The sequence below is a fragment of the Anguilla anguilla genome, chromosome 14, assembly GCF_013347855.1.
Source record: "Anguilla anguilla isolate fAngAng1 chromosome 14, fAngAng1.pri, whole genome shotgun sequence".
Taxonomy (NCBI): domain Eukaryota; kingdom Metazoa; phylum Chordata; class Actinopteri; order Anguilliformes; family Anguillidae; genus Anguilla; species Anguilla anguilla.
The window spans coordinates 31,546,837-31,560,271 of record NC_049214.1 but is presented as its reverse complement, the minus strand read 5'-3'; the positions used below and the strand labels follow the sequence as shown (position 1 = coordinate 31,560,271).

The 13,435-nt window shown below is 42.5% G+C and overlaps 1 protein-coding gene and 1 long non-coding RNA gene across 2 annotated transcripts; one reads left to right on the top strand and one right to left on the bottom strand.

Moving 5' to 3' along the window:
- Window positions 1-1,216: 1,216 nt before the first annotated feature.
- LOC118212597 lies at window positions 1,217-4,408 on the bottom strand. Its single transcript, XR_004762276.1, has 3 exons — window positions 4,332-4,408; window positions 4,055-4,203; window positions 1,217-1,628 (listed from the first exon to the last, which is right to left on the bottom strand). It is a non-coding gene; the product is annotated as an uncharacterized LOC118212597 (long non-coding RNA).
- On the top strand, window positions 2,784-11,660 carry mier3a (mesoderm induction early response 1, family member 3 a). Its single transcript, XM_035390629.1, has 13 exons — window positions 2,784-2,829; window positions 3,751-3,775; window positions 4,109-4,254; window positions 4,764-4,898; window positions 6,067-6,187; window positions 6,526-6,599; window positions 6,695-6,767; window positions 7,172-7,320; window positions 8,002-8,083; window positions 8,257-8,351; window positions 9,100-9,227; window positions 9,734-9,879; window positions 10,213-11,660. Exons 1-13 carry the CDS (start codon window positions 2,821-2,823, stop codon window positions 10,668-10,670), a joined length of 1,641 nt encoding a protein of 546 aa, XP_035246520.1. The 5' UTR covers window positions 2,784-2,820; the 3' UTR covers window positions 10,671-11,660.
- Window positions 11,661-13,435: the final 1,775 nt, after the last annotated feature.

The following is a 13,435-nucleotide window of genomic DNA, read 5'->3' as shown; positions in this document are numbered from 1 at the left end:
CACAGATCTATAATTATATTATTATCAATCTAAAAATCTCTTGGGCCCTAGAGTAGGAAAGCTGAATCATTCCAAATGAGTCATGAACTGTTTAGAGGTGATTCTGAAAAGCTGGAAATCTGAATCCCAGACTGGCCAACAGCAAACAGGAATTGCTCCAGTGTATCAATTTTCTGTCTTAGTGACCAAAGCAGGGATTCTCTAAATTCATATTCAATGTTGTATTGAACCTTGTTTTGCCAGATATGTCAAATTTAGTCTTTGGACTGTGGGAGGAAACTGGAGTACCCTGATGAAGCCCACCCAGACATGGGTAGAACATACAAACTCCACACAGAAAGGCCCCAGGCCAGCTTTCATACCTTCTTGCTGTGAGGCCACAGTGCTATCCACTGCACAACCATGTTTTTTTTGTTTGTTTCTTTTGGGTTTCTTTTTACATTATTATTGCCTAAACATTTAACAGGTCCCCCTCTGAAAGATAGCCCACGGGAACAAGAAAAGGAAGAGCCCTAAATACCACACATTAATATCAGACTATTTAAATTATTAATTTAAATATTAATTTATAGCATGGATTAGATTATCTAAGAACTGTCAAAATTACTATTAGCAACTGTATGTAAGTTATAAAAAGCAGAGCTAAGCACCATCATAATATCAAGAGGCAATATGTTTCCTACTCTTCTTGAGGAACCCACATATGAATCAGTTAGGAGACAGGCCACTCCTGGGAAGATTCACCATTGTTCCAAGTGTTCTTCATTTAGAAATAATGGCTCTCACTGTGGTTTGATGGAGAACCAGAGCTTTAGAAATGGCTTTGTAACCCTTTCCAGACTATTTCAAAAACTTTCTAATTTCTTCCGGAATTTCCTTTGATCATGGCATAGTGTGCTTGTAGAAACTTTGTGGTGACTACTTACTTCACTCTGACAATAAGGTTCAATATGAGGGAGGTTTAGATTCAACAGGGCTGGCTGCAATCAAGTCTGGCTGTGTTTAATCAGCTGAATCTAATTATCAAATAAGTTTGGTTAATTGATTAACTAAGGGGGCAATTGCTTTTTCACATGGGTGATATGGGTGTTTGATAGCTTTTTTCATTAAAGAAATGAAATCATTTTAAAATGTGTTTTCTATTTACAGTTTCGCTTTGTCTAATATTACATTTTTTCCAAAAGATCTTAAAACATTCAGTGTGACAAATATGCAATAACAGAGGAAATTGGGAAGGGGGCAAATATTTTTTTCACTGCACAATAAGATATCCAACCTCTCTCCCCTCTTTAAAGGCCCCCCATGCACCCCAGACACAAATGGTCTCTATGTACATAGAACATGTGACACCAGACTAAGACAAACATGTACAAATCTGTACACAACACAGACTATACACATTGGAAGGTTTAGCAAAAAAGGTTATGAATCCAGTCCATTAAAGTGTTCCACAGTCCCAGGTATTATAATCTGCAGCTCCGCAGATGTATGGAGATCCATGTTCCCCATTGTGGAGTTGAGACATGGAGTCTTCTACAGTTTCTCCAGGACAGAGAGGATGGCATGAAATTCCATTCCAATTAATTGTGTCAGTCTCATTGTGAGCCCGTTGTGAGCCAGCCAGGATTCTGAAAATGGGAGAGTGGCTTTGCATTACATCCATCCATCCATACATTGGTCGGTAATCTGCAGGACCTGTTGCACACAAATTGTTCAATCCATTTTGAAACAAATATAAAGTGAGTGTCCCACTAATGGTACTAGAAATTCAGCTGAAATTGAAAGAACATGTGGACTCAGGAGTGAACCACTGAATAACCAAAATAGTGTAAAACATATTTCCAAAATGACTTAGCTTGACCATGGACTGGAAAACTATAAGACAGAAATTAATATGGTACTATGCAAGCAATTATACCGAATCTGGAACCATTTATGAAATACCTCCTTGAAACACTGGAGACATTGTGCAGAGATGAAAAATAAATAATAATATAAAAGACCAGGGTAGCAATACAATAAAGAATCACGAAACTACAGATGTTTCACAAACACCATAGAAGCTGCTGAAAGCACACTAACTCACATTGGTTAGCAAATACCCAGTTACTTACTGTAGCTGTATCACAGCTATTGATACAGTTCAATGCTTTCTTAACCAGCATTTTAGCTTTAGTGTTAAATTATTAGCATTATTATTAGTAGTATTGTCTTAGAATCACTTCAAGCACATACAGTGAGCTCCATATTTTTTGTAACAAAGTATCGAGCCAAATTTAGTCAAATATACCTTTGCCCCAAACATTATGGAGAGCACTGTATGACTTGCCACATATCAGAACTGTATGATATAACCTAATCTTCATGACTGCCAGTTCAAGGAATTTCTCAGAAGGGATCTCTCATATTATATACATTTTTAAAATCAGCCTCTGAGGCAATTCGATGAATTTGATGCAGTGTATATGCCATGTTACAAAAAATTTGCGCTCTGTTATCGGTTTCTGTGCGTCGCACCTATTGCAAATGCTTTCTTATTATTGCCTACCCCTGAGAGCAAGGTGATTTTTCCGATTCCACTATATTCGTCCCTAACTAATACAATAAATACACAGAGAATTGTGCTATATTGTTCATCTTTTCCCCTACAATTTTATATTGAAATAAATATATTCCAGACTGTTCTGGATACTTCGTTGCAGCGATTGTTTCAAAGTGCTGGAGGTAGAGTATCGCGAAATGAAAGCGAGTTCTCCGATTGGCTTTCAGTTTCAATCCGGGTACCGCGCTGAAGCAGATAATTAGCCTAAAGGCACCAATATGGCGGAGGTAAGAGGGAAAAAAGGGAAGAAGCATCAGATTTTAAATGTATATTTTTAGATTTTGCAATAGGTAAAATGTGTTTAAATGTAATCGACTGTGCTCATTAAGGTGTTGTATTGTGTAAACGGGGCCCAGGTTGGTGAATTAAGGGAACTAGGCGTGTGAAATTAGTTTGAAATCAAAGCGGGATCCTACGGGGCTAGGCCCCGGCGTCCGTATCTAAACACAGTGGAAGAATGTTTGGTCAAACCAGTGGTAAAATAGCCAGCTAACATTAGCCGGCTAACATTAGCCGACCAGAAAGTAAAATATGTGCTGATTTATTTAAAGGACGCATTTGCCCGTGCGTACCTTATCGGCACTTTGCATGTATTATGTTATTTTATCTTTAATTAATAGGATTGTACAGAGTTATTTAACCATAGGGTTAAGATTGTAAGGGTTGTTTATGTTTGTGCCTTGTATCTGGGCGAGCTAGCGTTAGCCCAGCTAGCTCTTTAGATTTACTGCGGAGCGCAATGACAGTAATGGCTAACAGCGCGTATGAAAATGGGAAATACTAGTTTTGATTCTGTCAAGATAAACTGTGGAAATGTACAAATTTTCAACATCACGATGAAATTGGCGAACAAATATTTGTGCGAAAAGCTCTCGGATAGCGGAAAAAACGGAGCGCTATTATTTATTTAATTATTATTGAGCAATCTAGCTATTCACATAATCGGCAAGCTATTTTATAGGTTTATGAAAAGCGAAAATGAGCGATATCTCGCAGATCTTTGCAAGTATGTAAAGCTTTCGAAGACTTGAGAATAATAGCGCTTGCAAATAATTGGCTAGTTATTTGTATATCTGTGATAAAATCTGACTTGCTCTCAAGGTGTAGTAAAAAAAATGTTACAATTTGTTGTGTTTCTCCTCTTTCAGGCTTCCTTTGGAAGTACGAGCCCAGGTGAGCCGCTTTCTTTTATCCTCTCTCGCTTTTTTTGTTGATTGCGTGCTAGCTAGCTTTTTAATACTAACTTTATTTGGCTGCTATCTGTTCCGGACGGGCACTGCGTAGAATTAGCCAGCTAAGTGAGCTAGCTGTTCGGATAAAGAAATTAAAAGACAGTGATAATACATTAACCGCATATGATATTTTTCCATCTTTGTTCTGTTTGCTCGCTACCAATCAAGCAACTTACTAGTAAATGTGTAGTATATTATGCAGACTGGTTGTAATTTTTACCAGTAGTCGTGGGTCAGAGAACTTCTGAATTAAGCAGTCATTTTCAATCCGCAGTTGGCTCTTTGTCTTCGGAAGATCATGATTTTGACCCCACAGCGGAGATGTTAGTCCATGAGTACGATGATGAACGGACCCTGGAAGAGGAGGAGCTGCACGAGGGAAATACCAACATCAGCGCAGAAATAGAGGATTTACAGAAGGTTTTTTAAAAATCATGGTTGCCATTTTGTGCCGATGCTATTTTAAATATAAGTGAATACAGAATAAATGTTTTTACCTTTTGATAAGTAAACATTTTGCATGTTTCCAGCAGGGGTGTCAAAACTGAATTCCCAGGGTAATGCGGTGTCTGTGGGTTTTTGTAGCGTCTTTCAGATCAGCTGCCAATTAAGGCATTGAGAACAAGGTGTGTGGATTCATTAGCCAATCAATGGATTAAATGGTGCCCAGAACACTGCAAAAACCAGCTGACACTGCAACTTTCTAGGGCTGGAGTTTGACAGTGGTGTAGAGAATTGAGCTTTCTGTTAGACACCACACCTCTCAAAAGTGTATAATAATAATAACGTTATACAGCGCATATCAAAACAGTTTAGTTCTATACTAATTTAGTATGATATTACAAAAGTGTTAATGTAGGCTAATGAGTATATATGTGATTTGAAGCTGTGCATTCTGAGTTAGAATTTTTGTGCCTTTGTGTTCACAGGAGGGTAATATGCCTTTGGAGGAGCTGCTAGCTATTTATCGTTACGAGGCATCGGTCAGTACTATTGGGGGGTCTAGTGTAGACAGCTCTTCAGGGGAACTGACAGACGAACTACCTGATATGACCTTAGACAAGGTAAGTCTTGTCAGATCAGGCTTGTGTGTTTCAATGTATAACTTGGCAATGACATGTAGAGCCATATGTAGGTGCAACCACCGAGCATGGACAACTAGGTGTGATTATTAATTAATTATATATTGTTTCCGTATTTTTACGTTTTTCTAACATACTGGCTTCATTCTTTCCGCTTCTTTGTGCCATATAAAGGAAGTTTAGTTTGCAAAACTGAGATGCTTTGATTTGTCCTCAGTAAGCTGATCAAATCAGATTTCTTTCCTACCTGCCCCCCCCCCCCCTAACCTGAATACCTCAATTGTTTAAAAGTAGCACATTTCATGGATCACTTATCAGTGGTGCAGTTTTAAATTGGTTTTCGAGCCAGAACAGCAAAAAAATTTGTTTCTGTTTTGATTCTGCATGAATATGACTCATATGTACATGGTGATTACCTGACTTTGTCTCCTGGTTTTTCAGAATTTTTTTTTTTCAAGTTGTTGTTACTTCATAACACTTGACAATATCGGCTATTTTCGCAACAATTACACCGTCTGTGGAAATTTGGTGTCCCTAAATTTAAGGACGTACCTAGTGAAGTTGCTTTTCACATTTCCAAAACCTGAAGTGGCATTTCTCAGTCCTCTCAAATTTGACACATTTACCTGTACACAAACTCACCTGTCATGGTATTTTGGTCTTTGGCCACACAAAATTTAGTCGCAAAGCGTGGAATTTGCTTACCAAAAATAATATCTGGCAGTATTTCCTTACTGAATGTGTGAAAAACGCCTATGGCTTTGTTCTGGTTTCCTGTACATGTGTAAAATGTCTGTAGAAAAACACAGTTTTGTCCCAGTTTGCCATGATTCTCATTTGGAACTGTTCCCATGCATGGTCTCTTGGTGTGCACTAATCACTAGCAGTGTTGTTTAATAGGCTTGTTTGCTAACAAACTCTAGTTTTTATTTCAGTTTTTGAATAGTAAAAAAACATGCAATTCCACTTTTATTGTAAAGACCCATTTTATATGCACTGTGTAGTTAATACTGTAACCAATCTGGTATTAGTTGAGGCAGTTAATATCTTATTAGAATGGAATTGTAAATCATAAAAAAATCGGTTTGATTTACAAGACACTTTTACCTGTCTCTTGACTGAAGCATTTTGCATTTTTGTTCATTAACAGGAGGAGATTGCAAAAGACCTGCTCTCCGGGGATGACGAAGAGACTCAGTCTTCAGCGGACGACCTCACCCCGTCAGTCACCTCACACGAAACCACTGACTTCTTCCCAAGAACTCTCAGATGTACGTTCTGTCTGAAATAAAACCAACCAAAACATGGTTGCAGTCTCACAGATTTCACATTTAGTGATGGCTGCCAGTGTCCCAACTTTTAATTGGCTGTCCCTAGACCTTGTGTTATGTTCTAAGCTTGCTGTGCGTCACTCATAAAACTATCAAGTGGAGCATTTAGTTCTTAAACCGATGCTAAGCGATATGCTCTCTTCATATGTCATGCATGCAGTAGAAATCTCATACCCCTTAACATGGTTAGGTGAATAGCATTATGCAGTGTGGAAATGAAGATGCTCAGTAGAATTTCCCAGCATCCCCTCTTCAATTTTGATTGGTCTCCTTTGCAGCAAACGCTATTTACGACGGGGACAAAGAGTCAGAGGGGGAAGAGGATGGCGTGAGTCCGGAAGACTCCAGAAAGGTGCAGATTTGATGGAATAGTTCTACTGCTAACGTGTGGTAAAGCACAGTTTGAAATCAGACCTTGATCTCTCTCTCTCTCTCGGTCTCGCTCAGGAGATAATGGTGGGGTCCGAGTATCAAGCTGAGATTCCGGCCCAGCTCTGCTGCTATGGAGACAATGAAAAAGGTCAGTCTGTGATGATTGGTTGGGATTTGTCCGGCTCTCTGCCCTTGTCTTATTGTGGAATATGGGTGAAGCACATAAGTGCATTTTTAATAAGGGTATCGGCTAGACAGACATTATTTAATAATAGCCAGAAAGTCTTCAAACTGACTGTTTGATTAAACATAAATGCTGATGCATTGCAATAATACGTAATAATATTCATAGACATTACATAGTAACAGGATTTAAATTGGTGATCATTAATGGTACATGGAACAAGTGTACAATAAAGCCCAATCAATGACCTGCTAGCACCGGTTTTCTGCTAAGTCGATTCAGCCGTTTGGATTGGGAACCCCTAAGCTGCAGGTAAATGAGATGCAGCAGACGTGAAGTTGACGCCGCGTCCCGTGTCGTGTGTGCAGTGTACTGCGAGGAGGACCAGTTGCTATGGTGTCCGGACATCTTGCCGGAGAGCAAAGTGAGAAACTTCCTGTGCGAGGCGTCTTTGCGGGGTACGGACGGAAAGATGGAGGGGGCGCCGGACCGAGGTCACATCCGAGACAACGAGCAGGTGAGCCCGCTACCCACTGTCTGCTACCCTGGGGCTCCTCCCACAACCCTGGGGCTCCTCCCACAGCCGTGGGGCTCCTCCCACTGTCTGCTACCCTGAGGCTCCTCCCACAGCCCTGGGGCTCCTCCCACAACCCTGGGGCTCCTCCCACTGTCTGCTACCCTGGGGCTCCTCCCACTGTCTGCTACCCTGGGGCTCCTCCCACTGTCTGCTACCCTTGGGCTCCTCCCACTGTCTGCTACCCTGGGGCTCCTCCCACAACCCTGGGGCTCCTCCCACTGTCTGCTACAATGGGGCTCCTCTCACTGTCTGCTACCCCTGCGCTATGGCTATGAAGCTGTTGTACAGAAATCCGGTTTCAGATAATTTAATTTTTTAAAGTTTTTTAATATTTAAATAAAATTGTCTCTGAGTTATTGGTGATTCTCAAATGATCTGACAGCCTGTATTAAGGGTGGCTTAAAGGTTTCCAGGGGGTGTTCAGTTGTTTTATATTGATCAACGGGTTTGTGCTGATGTGGACATCTTGTACATGACTGAACAGCAGAACTGTTGCCAGAATCTTCAGTTACAAAGAGCAACGTGTTGATTTTTCCTTTAGAACGCTTGTTTTTACAAAATCATTCACTTGTATTACTGTTCATTGCGAGTGTAACGGGGTTGAATTTCTTCTTCCTTCAGGCTTTGTATGAGCTCATGAAATGCAACTACAACATCCATGATGCACTGGAACGGTATCGGAACAGTGCAGCTTCCTCAAAGGGTAAGTCTGCATACACAAAGATTGATCACTTTGCTAATTGATAATCTTTCATGATAATATGAAATAAAATTTCCAATAGCAATAATAAGCATGACCATAAAGTCTTAAACCCATTGTGTATTTCCATTTGCTTTTGAGAATAAAATGGTTTAAATTTTTCCTTTTTTTTTCAGATGAAATGCTTCCTTGGTCTGAGGAAGAGTGCAGAAGTTTCGAACACGCACTTCTTCTGTACGAAAAGAACTTTCACCTGATACAGAAACACAAGGTGAGACAGACCTGTGAGCTCTCCTGTGGTGCAGCACATCCCTTGATTTCGGCATATATTGTACATTGTATCATTGTCTTGATGTTGTGGCTTATCATGCCTCCTAGTTTGACTTGGCATAGGTTAGGTCAGAGAGTAATGTTTACTTTGTGAACTGGACTTAATGTGTTCATGGCAATGGATAACTGTTACATAATGAGTATTGTACCTTATCAGACCTGTGTTTTGTAGTTGTTCCATTGACCTTCAGTATGCACTTATTGTACGTCGCTTTGGATAAAAGTGTCTGCCGAGTAAATGTAATAATGTAATGGGTGATACCTAAAGTTTTAAGGACAAATCTTATTTTGAGTCCTTCCCGGGTAGATACTTTGCTGAATTAATTTCATTTGCAAGTTATTTCCTGTATGTGCCATCTTTTGAATGAGATGTTAAACCCAGATCTTGACTCTCTGTGTTCCCAATGCCACGGATAACCCTGATGTCCTGTTAAATTTCCCACACAAACGATTCCTGGGTCAGCAAAAGCAAATAAAGTACTGTTAACCTAACTGGGTAAAGAAAGGCACATTAAAACTAACTCATGCCTTGTAAACTGATCTGTTTGAGTGTTAGGCCATGGGAGCGCAGCCTGTCTTCTCTACATTAATAAAATGTATCGTAATCATCGGTGTTGCATAGGTCAATGTCACAGCATTGTCCAGCACAAGGTAACAGGAAGTGACCGCGCTGCTTCCTGTTTTCCCAGGTGAAGACGAGGACGGTGGCCGAATGCGTGGCCTTTTACTACATCTGGAAGAAGTCGGAGCGCTTTGACTACTTCGTCCAGCAGAACCGCTTCGGGAAGAAGAGATACAGCGCCTATCCGGGTGTCACGTAAGGCTGGCGGGAGGGAGGGAGGAGAGGGAGGGAGGGAGGGAGGGAGGGAGGGAGGGAGAGAAGAGATGCAGTGGCTACCCTGGCATAGCGTGAGAGACTCTTCTGACCCCAGAGCCAGTTCATCCCTGGCCCTTTTCCCAATCCAGAGAGAGGCGCATGTTCAAAACTGAATCGGTCCATGCGGGTATTTAATTCATTATTTAAGAAGCAGCTAATTCTGCTAATTAGTGCTATAGCAAGCAGAGCATCTTTTCCGTGCGGAAAGAGTATCTTTAAAAGCCAACGGACACGATATTATTTGACTTCATGGTAAGCTGCTCCTTTAAAATGTTGAAGCTGAAAGTTAGGGAAAAGAGAAGAAATGCCTAAATGTAAAGGCGGACTTGTTACGGTACTTTTACGGATTTTTGCAGGAAAGTGCAGTTGGTAAAATGCAGTGCTGGGAGAAATGGAGCTTTGTCCTTAAATGATGGGAGGTTGTCTTTTGCATGCCCCACCCCCAGGGATTTGATGGACAGGCTGGTGGACGAGGCGGAGGGCTTGGTGGCGGACAGCTCTGCTGCGGCGTGTCCCGGTGGTGTCAGGCTCGAACCCTCAGCCGACCAGCAGCTCAGCATCCTCAACTCCATCACAGCCAGCGACCTCTCAGGTGAGTGGGAGGGGCCTGGAGCACTGGCCGCATCCCCCAAAAGGCAGCCATGCTGAAAATGTCACACTCTAGCCGTGTTCCTTAAAAGATTAAAACATAATTTTGTGACATTTCTGATGTGGGCCTCAACGTTTGAGTCAGTGATGCCAAGGTTTTTGACCTGGTCCTGGGTACTTGACTAAATTGTCCAGGGGGCTAAAATTATCTGGGGATATAGAAATATATAACTGGGTGTCATCAGCATAACTACGAAAATCAGTGTTGTGCTTTCTACGGATGCTTGCCTGTGGGTGAAGTCCCTGGGGAGTTAACGGCGGCCCTGTCTCTCCGCAGCACTGACCAACAGCGTGGCGACGGTGTGCAACCCCTCGGACGTGAGCTGCCTGGACTCCTACAGCTTCCCTCCCCTGGAGAGCCTCCACCGGGGGGCGCTCTCGCACGAGGAGCCGCTGGGCTTCCCCGGCAACGGCGACGGCGACTGCCTCAACCTCCTGGACGCCGGCTTCTACCACTCGGACCTGAGCGGCCTGGGCGTGTGCGGCGGTGGCGAGGACCTGGAGAGGCCGTCCAAGCGGCTAAAGATGGGCCTGGCGGAGCCCTTCGCCGCCGACGTTTCGGTGGGCGCCCTGGGGGCGGGCTTCGACGGCCGCGCCCACCACATCACCAGCGCCAAGATGGCCGTGTCCGTCACTGACTTCGGCAGCCTGGCGGCCGGCGAGCCCAACGGGTTCATGGGACCGCACGCGCTGCGCCAGCACACGCACGCACACACGGCGCTGCCGTCCGAGTGACCTCACCACAAGCCCCGCCCCCAAAAACCTGTACATACTCATTCACTGGAAACTTTATTTCTTTTTTTTTTTTTAAGTATATATATATATACAGTATATATATAATATAAATATATATAAATATTTTTTTTCTTTTTTTACTATGACATCAGTGATGTCTTTTATTGTTATAGAGCTAAATCTTGATTTCTCAAGAGTTAATATAGCCATTTATTTTTCAGTCCTCGATTGGGAAATGTCATACATATGTGTTCGTATACTGTGGGAACTGAATATCGTGGTGTAAATTCCAGATCTGTAGTTTTTTTTTCCTCGTTCGTTATTCCTACGAGCATCCCAACGTTTTAAAAACAAACAAAAAAACTGTAAACTTACCACCACACCTTTAACCAATGAAAGGTTTTTCTTGCCACTAAGAATGGCTGCCATATACTTTTCTTTCTTCTTCATTGGTACTTTAGAGTATCAGTGTTTACAGGTCCCAAGTCCAGACCCTGGCTGATGTAGCATTTTATACAAGAGGGTCCATGTTTTTATATTTTAAGGAAATGCACACATTTGTGCAAGACTTTCTTCTGCGGAGCCTTTGTGTACTAGAAGGAGCACTTCAGATTCTTAAAAAGGCAAGGTTTTTTCCCCCTGAGTTTTGTTTGTCTGTGGAAACAAGTGGTACCAGGACTGTGTCCGGGGGGGGATTGAGGGGTTGGGCATGTTTGGTTTTCTAACAAAGTTTAGTTTGCTCACCCCCATCCTACTGAGCAAGAAGCTTCACTGCCAGGTTCCTTTGCGAAATTTCGATATTTTCTACGAATTCATTTCCAAGTATGTAACTTGTGATTATGGTTGTTTTTAACTTGTCTTTGATGGGAACACGGTCTTGTCGGAGACACCTGGGGAAAGTCATCCATTGGCTGCACAGCCCACCTGGTTGAAATACTCTCATTTTTAAATTGACAGAGCCAGTGTCAATAATAATCCAGCTGATATCAGTGTTGGTGTAGTAACACAATTGTGTAGCTGCTTGAAGACTTTTAGGCTTCCCTGATTTTTTTTTTTGGGATTGGGTGGGTGGGGGGGGGGGGGTTGTGGGAAGGGGGGTCCAATCAGTGCAGCTCATTCAAAAATGGGTATGTTGCATCGTAACATGAATCACTATTTATTTATTTCTATTGATGGCTTGCTTTCGCCTACAGTTCCTCAAAGGCTGAATACCTTTCTTTTTTCCTCCTTTTTTTGAACAGTGGAAAAATGTTTTGATTCATAAAAATTAGTTGGTCGGATAGATAAGAGGGTGGGTATTTATTGCAAAGAACGTTCCGGACTGCACCAAGGCCATCACAACGTTAGCCTTAGTCTTGTATGTACCTTTAAATTTGCTTTTCTAGCAAATGTACAGTGAAATAAATTTGCTAAAAAAAAAAAGGCACATTTAAACTTTTCTTAGTTTGAGAAAAAAAATTCTATTTTGACTGACTTGTACTATTTATGTATCTTAAGCAGTGTGCTTGTAAGTCTCTTGTAGGGTCGTCTTGGTCATTTAAAAAAAAAAACTTTTACTTTTTCTCAATCATAACTCGATATTAACAGCTTAGTATGTGACACTTGACTGTGTAGCCTTGACTCAATCGCCAGTGTTATGTTGGTCTTAACGAAAGTGCTCACTGGTCCATGGCACAGAGGCAGTTTATCGTCACCAGATGGTGTCGTTTGCTCTCAACAGTACAGGCTTCAAGCATTGCTGGAGATGACAGTGGTCAAGAGTGGATGCAGTACCAGTGTTTACTCAATTTATCTATGCATTTGAGATGGAAAGTAGTCTGGCTGAGGAGTGATGATTGGGGGGGGGGGGGGGCACATGGACTCGCAAAAGCTTTGGAGATGTCTGTCTCCGAGGCAAGTTTTTGCTTCAGTCCATGGATGCAGAGTGTAAGGTTACTTAGTTATGTAATCACTGGCTGATTCGTCCGTTTGTTTTTTTTTTTTTTTAAAAACCTTTTTTGAGTTACTGCTCTCAGACAAAGATTTCATTTTAAATCCTTTAAGGCAATAATTTGTAAATATGTACAGCCGTTAACGCGTTTTCTTTTTGCTCTGTGCAGCGGTCATAAGAGCTGCTCCTCCGTGCATGCTAGTCGCGACCTGTTCTTGAGAGAGCGTACCACTGAAAAGCGGCTTTTCGGCCTGCGTACGTGGCGACATGGCTTCGGGATCATTCCGGAAGCTTCCGCCTTGGCGGAGAGTCTGGTCCTTGGGCACAGCATCGATGCTTCCTGGGGTCGTGTACCCACAATGCACTGCAGCTCAAGAGGACTGGCGACTGCTGCTAGACGCCTGCCCCCCCATCCCCCCCAGGGCCGGCTGCGTCCCTGCTCTATCATGGCTCACCTGGGAAAACTTCACCTGCAGACCATAGCTAATGAACATGGAGGTCCTGAACATGCTGTGATGGCAGAAGCTGATCAGTGTGTCTTCAGCAGTAACTTCAGTATTCATGAAGGCACTGGTGAAAAGTGGATTCGTAAACTAGCGAGGGGGTGGCGTTTGGGGGGAGGGAGGAGGGCATGCAGTATTATGTTGAGTTGGATTGTGTGAGGGGGCGAGAGGGGACTGGGGTCATTTCCAATGGCGCCCAAACACTAAAGTGGCAGGAGACTGGGGCAGTACTGGGGTGCGTGTCCTGCGGCCTGTACATTGCATTCAAATGCAAATCCTGTGGACAGCCGTTTGCTCATGCAGAGTCTGTGCTGCCTGTCTCTTTGCTGTGA